General features: G+C 42.4%; 1 protein-coding gene and 1 long non-coding RNA gene across 7 annotated transcripts in view; one reads left to right on the top strand and one right to left on the bottom strand.

The window, feature by feature from the left end:
- Nucleotides 1–6,771: 6,771 nt before the first annotated feature.
- Nucleotides 6,772–10,262, bottom strand: LOC133266809 (uncharacterized). The gene is made up of 2 exons (XR_009742523.1): nt 8,083–10,262; nt 6,772–6,926 (listed from the first exon to the last, which is right to left on the bottom strand). It is a non-coding gene; the product is annotated as an uncharacterized LOC133266809 (long non-coding RNA).
- A 3,299-nt stretch (nt 10,263–13,561) lies between these two features.
- NKAIN3 (sodium/potassium transporting ATPase interacting 3) overlaps nt 13,562–13,992 on the top strand; it is a 352,622-nt gene continuing 352,191 nt past the window's right edge. For 2 of the 6 annotated variants that reach the window (XR_009742521.1, XR_009742522.1), the window contains exon 1: nt 13,563–13,935. Coding sequence is in view for 4 of the 6 variants with exons in the window: in XM_061448406.1 (XP_061304390.1) it covers nt 13,882–13,935 (54 nt within the window). In the remaining 2 variants the exon portion in view is untranslated. Of the gene's footprint in view, nt 13,936–13,992 lie in introns of all 6 variants that reach the window. The other 4 variants (XM_061448408.1, XM_061448407.1, XM_061448406.1 and 1 more) reach the window with 3 other exon arrangements.

Raw genomic sequence — 13,992 nt, 5'->3', positions numbered from 1 at the left:
ATCATGCAATGTTAATTAAGACAATATGAATTATGAATTCTCCTTTTTCCCTAGTGCTGGTTACCCACAGAAGCAGTGAGTTCACTGCTTCTCCCTGGGCTTTCCTGAAAACACAATGGTGTGAGCAGGCTGCAGGTCAGTGCAATGTCCCAGAAGATCCATAGTGAATCCTCTGGCAGCCCTGTGACCCTTCCCATATGCCAACACAGCTGCGTTACTCTCACCAGTGCGGTGGGCTTCCTGCCAGGGCACTGGCTTAGGGGAGCACGCATCTCACTGCACCACTGGCCACACAAGTAACCATCAAACATGCAGTCGCTGTACTCTTGACTGAAGAAGAATCTGCCACAAAATGGGGGTCACTTTTTTGATAACGTGAAAGATATTTCATGCTCATAGAAATAGAAGGGGTAATTATCATAGAATCATAGAACAGTTTGGGTTGGAAGGTTAGAAATTATCTGGTTCCAACCCAGGGCAGGACACCTTCCACTAGACCAGGTTGCTCCAAGCCCCATCCAATCTGGCCTTGAGCACTGCCAGAGATGAGACAGCCACGACTTCTCTGGGCAATCTCTGCCAATGTCTCACTGTCCTCACAGTAAGGAATTTCTTCCTTATATCTAATCTAAATCTACCCTCTTTCAGTTTAAGCCATCCACCCTCATCCTGTAACTACAGGCCCCTGCAAAAAATCTCTGCAGATATCCTATAGGCCCCCTTTAGGCACTAGAGGGCTGCTATAAAGTCTTCCTGAAGCCTTCTTCAGTCTGAACAATCTGTGCTGAACAACAATTAAGTGCTTTAAATATCTCCCTAACAAGCTGTGTGGCCCATCCTGCCTGGAGAGCCTTAGGAAGTGAACTTTCTGTGCACTGTAACATTATCAGATAGCTATCAAGTGCTTTGTATATTACAAATCGCAAGCGGTTTCCCATTTCCGTCAAACACATGCTTTAAACTCTCACTTAGCAAGTGTCCCAGTATACATAAACAATAAAAGGAATAATTTTCTTTTACTGGAATGTATTTACTTTTTAAAGTTTCCTTTGTTAGTGGGCATACCTGTGAAACAAGAAGAGCCACACAGCCAAACAGAGCTCATCTCACTCAGCAGAAGCAGCTGGGAGGTGTATGCATTCACCCTGGTTTTGTTCTTCTGGCACTTTTAAATGAGATATACAGCCTCAGGATTGTATCAGCAAACAAGGGCCCCTGGGACAGTTAAGAGAGTCAGATCAGGGATGATCTGACTACACTCCCTTTCTAGCTGCCAGGAGAATAGTGGCATAAGGCAAGCCATGCCAGTTCCCCACATTAATTGGCTACCCCAGCTTAAGAGCTGCTTTGTGTCAGCAGCACAGCACTAACCAACTGCAGTACAAATCTGGATTTGGTCTCGATATCACTTCATAAAAGCTGCACTACTGATTGCACCACTATTGGCTTTTAAACTATTTACTACTCTAGACCTCATTACCAATGAACACTTCAGCCACTGTAAGTGTGTGGGTTTTGATTACTTTGTCCAAGCCTCCCACTTGGTTTAGCTTGATCTGCTTTGGTTCTGTTAGCATAAGCAGAAATTACCTAACACAGCTGGGATGGAATGCTTTAACACTGCAGTTCTACAAGCAGTATAGTTATCAATGCCAAAAGAACAGTCCTGCACTTTCCCTGGTCCCAAATGCTTGTTCTTGTCCCCATGTTGCTCCCTGCCTGCTGCCAGCATCAGTATCTGCATTTTAAAGCAGTAAGCTAAATGGGAGAACATGTCCAATTCAAAGTAAACTTGAAAGAAAAAATAGTAATGATTAATTTTAATCCAGATGAATTCAAACTGTTTTGCTGTTCAGTGATGAGAATGCCTTTGTCAGCCTAAAGAAGAGGGCAACTGGAAGGGCAGCAGTTTTATTTAGAGGCAGATGAAGGGCAAGGCTGCTTACACTTTCATAGAGATGTGGTATAAATGCAATCCAGTTCTCAAATGCCCTTAAAATGACACTATTATTCTCTTTTTATTACTCCTCATCTCTCAATCCTCACTTGAATTATTTTTAAAAGTGTTCATTAATGTGTTTTTCTTGGCCCTTGTCATCTGAAGTTTAACTCGGAGTACTAAGCTCTCCTGATTCAATCATATGTTGTTCAACAACTAAACCATGCTTGTTGACAATACGTAACATAGAAAACGTACTTTGTATGGGAGTCTTTTCAGACGAATAAACATAGTGTAAGTTCCTTCTGCATATGCACAGAACATCTTTTGATGTGCAGTGGTACTGGTTTTCTGCTAAGTGCCTACTTAACCAAAAGGCAAGCACTGCTCCCTCTTTTTTGTTTGGCTCCCAGAGATGCACTTAGGGGAAAAGAACATGGGATTGCTGGAATCAAGAAGAACGTGGATGTGCAGACATAAAAAAAAAGCTGCACAATTCTACCACACAGACCTTAGGTACTTTGCTTCAAATCCTGTTCCAAAAAAAAGACTAGTGAGTATAGTCCCTCACCCAGAGGAGCAGAACCTGTTGAATGAGAAGATGCCATCTTTTACACATATGCTTCTCTCTTGCAACTTCCTTAACAATTCCTCTTTTTCTCCCAGAAAAGAGCTGGTCAAACCTGGGAACATGTTTACATAACAGCAAACATTTCATCTTACATTACAGCTTTATTTATTTCAGATTTCAATATTTACAGTAACATTTATACCACAAGAGTTACCTCACAGCCAAAAACCAGCAGAGCTGCATGTGATGAGTCCCCATGTGTCCCCAGCCTGGCTCATATTACCTTTCTGTTCCTTGGGGCTAACAAAACCCTTCACGGGCATGGAAAATGAAACACAGGTAGGTCAAATTCATATTCAGAAGTTCACTGCAGTTTCATTATGATATTGTTAAGTTTCGTGTTCCTGCTGAAAAGATGACATTTTCTATTGAAAAGTGACATTTGAAACTAACACATTACATTTCTTCTGAAATATTTGATTCAGCAAACAATTGACAGACAGGGATATTTCTGGTTTCATTGGCTCTTGCAGGAACATTATACCAATTGTCATTTGCTGCCAAGTTTTAACCCCGTTTTTCTTTTACATAGCCAATTGGATAAAAAAGCAGGGGTATGAACTATTTAAGACAACAGCACAAAAACTTTTCTGAAACTTAGTTTTTCATGTTTACCATGGATATATTCTTTGAGACATTAATTAAGAGCCAAAGAGGGATTAGTTAGTGGAATATAGTCTCTGCCTTAGAGTTTTATATGAATATATCAAGACATAGAGAAAAACTTTCCCAAAGATAAATAGCAGACTGATACTAGAGATGCAAATGCAACCATGGCCCTCATTTCAGATTACCAGTTTTAAACATCATATGAAAATCCACTGCAAAGGGCAATATCAGACAAGACCACAAATTTTAACATCTATAGCAATCACTGCATCTGTACACAGCTTTGTTAACTGTGGTATTAAAAATGAACTGGGACTCCACTTAACAGTCAAAGCACTGTAAATTTGCTGTGGTGCATTAGAGAGTCTGGTCCAGTGTGTGTCACAGTTGTTTAATTCATCTGAGGTTGGCAGGGTTTCCTTTTTACTTAAATGTATTCACACCCATGCAAGCTGTCAAATTGGAATTACACTTAAGGGCTTAGACTGAGCTGCAGCTGCAGCAGCGATGGGGGCAGGGAGAGTGGAGCTTGCACCACTCTTGCTTCTGCTGCCCGGTGCTAGAAATGATCTGAGTTGTTGGCCTGGTCCTGTCTTTCCCGAGTGTTGACCTGGCTTTTGTCTGGACTTCACATTTCGTGTGGTCTTAAATGACTTTGTGATACCACTTCCATTTAGTAATGGGTAAAGATGAGGTATTGAAGAGAATATCCTTGCAGCTTTAACATCTATCATCACAGCCCTATTCTGTCTGCTGCTAGAACAAACTCTCTTCATTAGAGCTTGAAAAAGTGTTTGTAGTAAAGCATTTATTCAGCAAATGTAGCCTTTTATATTTTGATTTTTTCCTATTGAAATTTATCTGCAAAAAGCCTGATTTTTATGTTCTGGTCTTTTATTCAGAGTTAACCAGTGAGGTCTTTAAGCAGCTGTATTAAAGTTTATGCACTATTCCTGAATTGCTTGCTCTGGCCATTTTTCTCAAGTACAGGTGTCCTGGGTTCAGCAGTAGCAGTCATGTTTCTCCTCCTTGGTAGCTGGTGCAGTGCAGTGTTTTGACTTTCGGCTCGGGAACAGAGCTGATAGAGATGTTTTGGTTTGGCCAAGGACTTTGTGAGCCTCATGCTCTGCCAGGGAGGAGGGGAAGCCAGGAGGAAGCAGAGACAGGACACCTGACCCAAACTGACCAAAGAGGTATTCCATACCACAGCACGTCATGCCCAGGATGTAACTGGGAGTTAGCCGGAAGGGCTGGGAGACTGCAGGGTTGGAGGAGGTATCGGTCGGAGCTTGGTTGGGCTTGGGGGGCGAGTTATCGGTCAGTGGGTGGTGAGGTGTTGTATTCTTTTCCCTTGTTATTTCCTTTATCATTATTATCATTGGTGGTAGCAGTAGTGATTTGTGTTATACCTTAGTTACTAAACTGTTCTTATCTCAACCCGTGGGAGTTGCATTCTTTTGATTCTCCTCTCCGTCCCTCTGAGAGCAGGGGGAGGGCAAGGAAGGGGGGGAAGTGAGCGAACGAATTACCTGACTGGGTTTAAACCACGACAACAGGCCAGTCATAATTTGATATTTGTTGAGGGGAACATTCAAATAAGTTTCCTAATGTTGCTTTCACTTTCTTGTGAGTACCCTGGAGCACTGCCTAATTTAGGACAGGATCTGTTGCCTAGAGGTATCCGTGCCATCCAGAGTCTTTGTAAAACTATCTCCAGTGACACGATGGCTTTCTGTCTCTGACACATCTCCTTCCCTCCACTCCTCATACCATCTTTGTGTTAGAATTTTCAACAGCTTTCTGTAATTCAAAGGGACTTCGTAATACCCTATAGGGTCCTGGTATTGCAAATGTCTATATGTCATACACTTCCCTTCATTAATTTGTCAACTCCATCTCAAAATTAATTGGCTTAATTTGTTTTTCCCATTAGCCCTGGGAAAGTTGTTCTAGAATCTCATTCCTTTGTTGGCTGGAGTCCTCCTAATTCCCAGCATAAAGTCATCATCAAAATATTGCCTGCTACATTCGTCTTTGAATCCTAAGACTAACGAGCCCTTCTAAAGCAAGTACAGAGCTTGATGTGGTAGTGAAAATTTCCAATAACATATTTAACTTTAAGCATAGCACTTTAACTTTCGGGAATGTCAAGTGAAAGTGAAACTGTAGGACTACATTATCTGTATTAAAATAATTAACTAGTACCCAGCGTCTCGGACAGAAATGGTCATCTAAGCTGAAAATTTATCAGTGCTACCTTCTTGCTGAGTATATAGGAGGCATGATTATGTTTAGCAGCCACAGTGTGTGCTACCAGATTCTGGAACTGATTCAGCTTCCATTCAACTGATGTATTACTGTTACTCTTACACACTTAACAGCTCTACTTTGTCATGGAGAAGGCTGGATTTACGTTTCTTTGCGCAAACTAAGCTTTCAGCATAGTCACTCGGCTACTGGAGTTACTCTTATACCAGCCAGGCTGGACGGGGCCTTGAGTAACATAGTCTAGTGGAATGTGTCCCTGACCATGTCAGGGGGATTGGAACCAGATGATCTTTAAGGTACCTTCCAACCAAAACCATTCCATGATTCTATGATTCTATGACTCCATGACCTAACAAATATTAGCAAATACAATATAATTATTATACCTGGTAACATATATTGCCAGTTTGTACGGACATTGAACAGCATACTTATGTACTGGCATTTAAAAGTATACAACAGAATTAGTAAATTACAGAAATACATGTACAATGTGTATATAGAGAAAACCAAGAATCTTGCTAGGGAAAAGTTTCTTTATTTGTTTAACAGGCTAGAGTGGAGAGTGCCTCTCACCTTCCTTCTTTCCCCCAGCTCCTGGAGAAGGATCATTTCAATGTTCTCAAGGTTTACTCACCCCACAGGTAAGCCAGTGAGTATAACAAAGGAGACCCTGTCTCTAAATTCCATTTAAGAACATATATGACAGTGGAATACTGTCTTTTTTAATTAATTCATATATTCAGAGGCTAAACTATGTTCCAATGAAGTCAGCTATGGAAATTGAGAGCTGAAAATGTATTTATTTCAGAGGGATACATAATTATATACTTCTAGTTTGCCCTGTCTATTTTAAATTACTTTATGCAAATCTCATTTTCAAGGATTATGTATAGAGTAAAATTAGATGAGCCCTTAAATAGCTAATATAAAATAATTGTGGAATTATTGTGTGTGCATAGCGTGCACATAAGACCCAGATGTTAATTAGTAAATCAGGTTGATTTAGCAAACAAACTTCTGATGAAAAACTGAGAGACAATTACTTCCTAGAAAGTTAATGTTTGTACTATGAACTCACTGAAAGGGAAAAATTAACGTGGCGAAAAAACCTTTTATAAAAAAACGAAACACCAATTAAGTCATATAAGTAGGAATTCATTGGTCCCAGAATCCAGATTTACACAAAAAGATGTGAGGTGTTTACCATGCGTGTGGACTGTGTGATGGTAAGGCAGCTTCATGCAGTCAAATCTTAAACTTGCATCTATCACTGCATTTCACCTGACAGTAATAAAGATAGTGTAGTTTGCATCAGATGCAGACCTAGTTCCTTTGCCCTTCTTTTGAGGGATACAGCTGGCTCCAGAAGTTTAAAAAATTCAGTCAGCCTATAGTTTCCCTGAACCATAATTCCCCTGGTGCATCCCTCTGAATGGATGCTGTTCATAGGCTTTATCCAAATGGCAGCTTTTCACTCTGTGGAAAATGAAAACTTGTGTTAAAATATTTCAGCTTTGTAGACGTAACAAAAGAAGGTTTTTTTTTTTTAAAATTACAAATATAATAACTGTCATTTAGGTAAATTCTGTTATTTGGCATCAAGCAGACAAGTCAGTTTTGCCTTTCTTATGAAAAGCTGACATTTAATGCCTGAAAATAGGTGGAAATGAGTGTGAATTACTCAGAGAAAAATATTGCCTCTACTAAAGCCGACAACAGAAACTTTAGAACAATTGCCTGGAACAACCTCTCATCTCAGCCTACAAGTCCTATTCAGGCCTTGGCAATGTCTTCATTGCTTCCCAAACTCATGTTGATTTCAGTGGGAGTTCTGAATGTATCCAGGACAGGAGGTACTGCCCCCATTTCCTACTGTGGCAAAACCTGCGCCATGACCTGTGATGGCTTATCTACTGATCCCCAGATCCATTATCTGCTGATGGTTTATCTACTGATCCCCAAAATCTCATTCACCAGGACACAAAAGCTGAGTAAAACATGGGTGCAGCAAGCACTACAAGAGTATTTCAGACTATCCTAGCATATAAAACCCTTTGGTTGTGAACAACATAGCTGATATCAGGGCCATCTTTTAAAAACCTAATGCAAAAGCCTCAGCAAGCAAAGCAATCCATTCTGTACTTCATTTCAGATGATAAAAATTCAGCTTTGTATTTTGAAGGACTTTTCTATATAAACATGTACATGGTGGCAGAGCTGGAACATTTTTAAATGGTGATGAATGGAGCATTGAAAATGTTTGTCATCATACATCTGCAGCTGGACACCTGATAAGCTGCTCTTAGTTTCAGTGGGAATAAAAACATGTTCTCTGTTGTGCCTATTCTCATCAGGGAAATGTCAGTAAAAACACTCTCAGTGTATCTGCATCCACCTAAAGAAATGCTTGACCAAAAAGTATCTTTTATTACATAGAAATACTCTGAAGATAGGAAGAGCTTGATTTATTGTGTAAACACCCTTTATCCATCTTTCAGTGGTTGTTTTCAACAAGCTTTGTTGTAAACTCCATTCTTGCAAACTCCACTGCATCACCACTCAAGTTTTTCCGTATTAAAATTGTAGCAATGTTTATTTACACTGAATAGTTCAAACTGAATGACTTACTGACCTGCAAACAAGAAGAAAGCTTTACTACTTGTCAGCTTTGTATTCCTGTAGTTAATAGAGGAGACAGTTGCAAAGATCTTGTGCTTTTTTTCTAGTCTGGCTATTCCTGGCTGTAGGGACATAGTAGCATGCATTAGAGCAAAAAATAAATACTTTAAAAAAAGAAAAGAAGAGGTAAAGACAAAAACAAACCCCAAAACTGAGCTGGAGTCAGTCTGTGCACTCAAGGTACTCATGTTTTCAAAACTGCTTTCATATTCTCAGGGCCTTGAAGGCTCTACCACCCCTGCATGTCCCTGCCCACCCTCCAGTCTCCCTCCACCTTGCCCAGGGCCTAGGATCTCATTTCAGCCCCCTAAGGACCATCAGCCCCTGCCCTAGTGATGCCTCAGCAGGGCTGGTCTCCAGCTCCCCATAGTCCTGCCTCTGTGGACATGAGCCCAACCTGTGGGCTGATGTCCTTTCCTAGCTAGCACTGACCTGTCCCCATCCCCATGGGCCTGCCTGGCCACCGAGGGGCTGTGTCTGTCCCTGGTTACCCACACTGGGCCTAATCATTTAAAACACTATTTTAAAAACAAAAAACATTATTCACAATGAATATATAGTTCCATTCCATAAAGTACTTGCATTTTAATGAAGAATACAGTTTCCTAGCAGCAGGTGTTAACATCGAAATGAAAAATTAGACCATTATATTGTGTATCTGCCTTCAGAAGGATAAATTGAAAACAGGATTTACTAAAAACACTGATAATATCTTGATACTCTCATTTGTCTTTTAGGGTATATTAAATTTCATGGGGTTTCTAGTTTGCTTGAGGTATTTCAAGACTGCTTGGGGAATACACAGTGGAATGTTTTTCTAAGTTATTACAACTGTATGTCTGCCTAAAGTGTGACCTGTTGATAGCTGTATGGAGGTATATTTTGATACCTGTATTCTCTCTCATTCTGGGAAAACTTAAAAAGTAATAACAAAACTTCTGCTTCCCAGTCTTTCTGTATTAAATGTCATAATTAAAGGTGAAATCTGAGGCCATGGGAATCTGTTCTTAAGCTCTGATTCCGCAGGCACTGAATCTATTTATTAATCTCTGCACAATGTCTAGAGCTACTCTCACTGTTTAAAATCGAGTAAATATACAAATACTGCCAAGGTTAGGGTTATCTTATGACACTCTTACTCTTTTTCATCAGTAATTTCCTCTGAATAATATTCATGAGCCAAGATGGCAAGGTCAGGCTATAAAGGAAGTGTTTCTCCTATCATCTGTGATTATTATTGTAGTCCAATAGGCCCAGTTAACAAAACACAGCTCCTTACACCCAGGTCAGTGACCAGGTAAGTTTGATGCAGGTTAAGGAAACCTCCAGCACAGGCAGACAAGTAAATGGCTTACTAAGTGAATACTATACAACGTTAAAGAGCTACAATGACAGCCAGATATTATGGATTTCATTTTGTCTTCTCGGTATGAGATCCTTTACAGATGGTTTTAGTTCCTAAAAGTGAAAATGTTCATATCTTTGATTCTGAAGTACATAACCTACCAATGAATAAACCTATATGAAAAAGAAGTCTCTACTCCATAGTTGTAATATTTCTTACAGATATTTTGATGCTCTTTTTTCTATAAATGTGAACAACCTTGGTGTTCTGCTTTGAATGCAGTGGGATTAAAAACACAAACTCTGATGGCCTACAGTTATTGCATTAGCATAAGGAATTACACGATTATGTCAGGGTATGGCCATGTCTACATGAACATGTCATAAAGCTTTTGAGTACATGCTTTCTATTCAAGTGCACTAAATTTGCATCCATCCATACAGCCATCTTGCTAGGAATTAAGCTAGTCCACATGGCTTTTAGTGTTTACACCATTTTCTTTTTTACCTACTTGGCATGCACAGTGCTAGATTAGGGCTGTCTTCATTAGGAAGCCAGAAATGAGTTTCTATGGTTATTTGACTATCGGCTTCTTTATGGGTAGAGAAAACTAAGAAACACAGTCCTTCCACTTTGCTTTGTACATTGCATTATTCATTTTATTCCCTGATATGTTCTAGCAATCCTATGGCTTCTCATATCCATACTTCATTTTTAACCTCCTCTTGACTCAGGTTCTCTCTTGCTATCTCTCCTATACCCAGTGCTTTCAGCTGTAGAGTGATTGCATCCTAACTGTGGAGGTAATGTTCTACAGCATTCTCTCTCCTGGTAATAAACTTTTTCTTCTTCTTTTTTTTTTTTTTACAGCTTCCTTGACCAGGTAATGTTTTTTTGTTTGTGGAACATTATACTCAGGAATAAATCTGCTTTACACAACTGTCCTTTTGATTTTGAGATCAGTTTTGGTTAGCCAGAGGGCAGAAATTGCAAAATACCTAAACAAAACATTAGAGATTCATTGAGCTCTGAAACTTCTCTCAGTTGTCATGGTTTAACTACCGCTTCCCATCATGCTTTGGATTTGTGTTGGAAACTCTGTTGATAATTGAGGGATGCTTTAGTTACTGCTGAGCGGTGCTTATACAGAGCCAAGGCCTTTTCTGCTCCTCACACCACCACATCAGCAAGTAGGCTGGGGGTTCACAAGGAATTTGGAGGGGACACTGCCAAGTAGCTGAGCCCAACTGACCACAGGGGTATTCCTTGCCATGTGGTGTTATGCTCAGCATGTAAAACTGGGGGAAGAAGAAGAAAGGGGGAGATGTTTGGAATGGTGTTTGCCTTCCCAAGTAACAATTACATGTGATGGTGCCCTGCTTTCCTGGGGATGGCTGAACACCTGCCTGCCCATGGGAAGCAGTGACTGAATTCCTTGTTTTGCTTTGCTTGCATGTGCAGCTTTTGCTTTACCTGTTAAACTGTCTTTATCTCAACTCATGAGTTTTCCCAATTTTACTCTTCTGATTCTCTCCCCCATCCCACTGAGGGAGGAGGGGTGTGTGTGTGAGCTAGAGGCTGTGTGGTGCTTAGTTGCAGCAAAAGTGAAACCAGGACAGTAGTGAAGATGGGAATATACATAATTTATAAGGATAGGCAAGGATGCAAGTAGTTTGGGAAAGGGTTGGATTTTTTTTTTTTTTCTGTTTAGATATCACCTCTAAGACATACTTTTACATGCTCTGAAAGTTACCAGCTCTGGAATTCAAATTCAGTAACAGGAAAGTTGGAAATTATGAAGATGGGTGATTTAAACTGACTATACAAAAATAACCACTATTGGCTTTCTCTTTTTTTTTCTGGTTCTTACTCTTTGTTTGATTTGTTTTGTTGTTGTTTTGTTTTTTTAAAGGAATTTTACGTCTTTTATAGCCTGGAAGACACCTTGAACACTGGTTGTCTCTGAAACAGCAATACCCACTTTTTTCTGCAGGTTGCTGAAACAATAGCTAGGGCAGGTGAAAAGTGCTTTGTTTATCTTACCCACTTCTCGAGACAGTTCTCCCTCAACAAAGGGGTTAATGTCAGCTGCTATCCTAGTACTAGAAGGTATCCCCTTTCTTGCGAGAAGAAAAAGTAAGGATTTAGCTACTTCTAAGAAGAGCAGTACTCCTGGGGAGAAGTAGAAAGGGAAGAGTTATGGACCTCGTCCCACCCATGTACAAGCAGGGGTCGAATATGTTGAGTACAAGTAAAATCTCTTCAGCGCTAGGTCTTGCCATTTAATTCATCTGGTTCCTTATCCATCCTGCAGTTATTACTATTAATCTCTGTATTATTGGGTTTAACTAAAAAGATCTTGTAGTATATTAAATACTTCAGTGGAGTCCAAAGAGATGATACCTGCTGTAAGCCCTCTGAATAGAAAACTAATTATCCATAAAATTTACCAGTTCAGCCTGTCACAATGTATTTTTGGCAGCTATCGCCTTTTTAATTTACTTCCATATCTTCAAGTATTCATCCTTCAAAATACATATGCTCTCAGAACATGCAACGTTTAGCCCCAGGTAGAATTTGATCTTAAAAGCCATACATAGAAATATAAATCTCAGGCTGTTTTACTGAAGTTTTGTATACTGTGCAATGTGGGTAATATTTTGCACTCCTCACATACATACTTACTCAAATACATATCCTGGATGAGCAGAATCTGGTTCTTACTTGCCTCTCTTTTGTTCCCTCACTTTGGTGTAGAAAACTGTCTTAATGCTTTCCTACTTAAAAAGGAAGTGGTAGAATAAAAAGCAGCTTTCCAAATCTAATCTCACACGACACTATTTCACAGTAGTGTTGTAATTATCTGACTACTGCCATAGAATCATAGAATGGTTAGGGTTTGAAGAGACCTTAAAGATGCATAAATTAAAAGCTGGATGTAGTCTGGGGGTACAATACTGTGTATTTCATAGATATATTAATAGGGTGTCTTACTAAAATGCCTTGAAGATGGTGGTTTTTTTTTGGTGAGGGCAAGCTTCAGTGTTCTTTGGCAGAAGTCTGCGTATCATGGAAGAGCAGCTGGTAACAGGCTGTACAGAAGCACTGTTTGGTGAGTGGAACATGCCTTAATGCCTGCAAAAAATTAATCTGATTTATCCATACTTTGCTGGAGAGAGAAGAAAAAAAAATGTAGGTGACACTTCATCCATGACTTAAAATATTTTTTAAGAGACAGTGTGCATGTTTATGCCCAGTTTATGCCCATTCTTTCTCCCCAAAACGTTACCTGTCTACGACCAAAGTGCATATATAGATGTAGGGACCACAGTAGAGCTCCACTGATCCTACTTCTCCCACCTGTCCACAGAGAGGCTCCTAGAGAACAGTGGTTATCCGTCTCCTCGTTAAGCAGCAATTATTCTCAACTCTCGGGGTCCATTCACCTCTGACAGGAGATTCTATTCTTAAGGTCCTTTCCAACCCTAACTGTGATTCTGTTCTATGACTCTATGTAGCCGGGGCCGAGCTCCTCTCCCCGGGTGCCCTTCCCAGTTCAGCCCCTCAGGGGCAGCAGGAGCCGGCGGGCTCTCCTGGCACAATGGGAGGGAACCCCCTCCCCCAGCACCGCCTGTTAGCGGCCGCGGAGAGGATTAAGCAGCCGCAGCGCCTGCCTCGAGCACCCGGGCTCGCGGAGAAGCCTGCTCGCAGCAGGGAGCACAGGGCGGGAAGCGGCTCCCTGAGGTACCTCCCGCCTGTTACCCTGCCTGGCTGCGGCCCCGGCACCCGCCGCTGGCACAGCGCAGGCCGCGAACTATGGCCCGCCGCCCGCACCCGGGCTTCCCCCGGCCCGCCCAGCCCAAGTCCCTTGAACTTTCCCCGGGCGCTCGCAACAAGCGGCCCGCTCCGGGCTGCCCCGTCCGCCGCTGCCTGAACAGCCCCCGCCCCTCCCGCCGAGTTCCCTCTCAAGCACCGCCTGTCCTCAGAGCCTCCAGCATCCCCGTCACCCGGGAACCCCCTGCGCCTCTCCCCTCCACACCGACCGCACCCCCCTCCGCCACCCTCCCCCTTCCCTCCCGCCTCCCCGCACGCGTTCCCTCCTCCCGCCCCGGCCCGCACACGCCCACCCTGCCCCTTCCCCAGAGCCAGACCGGCGCCGGGCAGAGCCCCCCGCTGCTGCTGCCGCCGCCGGCTCCTCTCCCCGGGGCCACCCCGACCTCCGCACGCTCCTGGCCCTGCCGCCGTGGACAGACCCCCTCAACAAAGGAGGGGAGCCGCGCGTCCGCCCGCTCTGTCCGGATGCGGTGAACCCGCCGCTTCGCCTCGGCTCGCCTCGCTTCGCCTCCGGTGCCGCGCCAGCGCGGGAGGGAAAAAAGAGGAGAAGCGGCGGCGCGACAAGCTGCCACCATGGGCTGCTGCACGGGGCGCTGCACGCTGATCTTCCTCTGCTCGCTGCAGCTGGTGAGTGCTGACCCGCCCGCCCCGGGGCACGCTTCTGCTCCGCGGGTGCTTTCCCCA

This window comes from Pezoporus flaviventris, unplaced genomic scaffold, assembly GCF_033815535.1.
Source record: "Pezoporus flaviventris isolate CSIRO_AGI_PZ_B2104156 unplaced genomic scaffold, CSIRO_AGI_Pfla_v1 ptg000007l, whole genome shotgun sequence".
Classification (NCBI taxonomy): domain Eukaryota; kingdom Metazoa; phylum Chordata; class Aves; order Psittaciformes; family Psittacidae; genus Pezoporus; species Pezoporus flaviventris.
The sequence above is the reverse complement of the archived record's forward strand: the minus strand, read 5'-3'. Positions and strand labels throughout refer to the sequence as shown.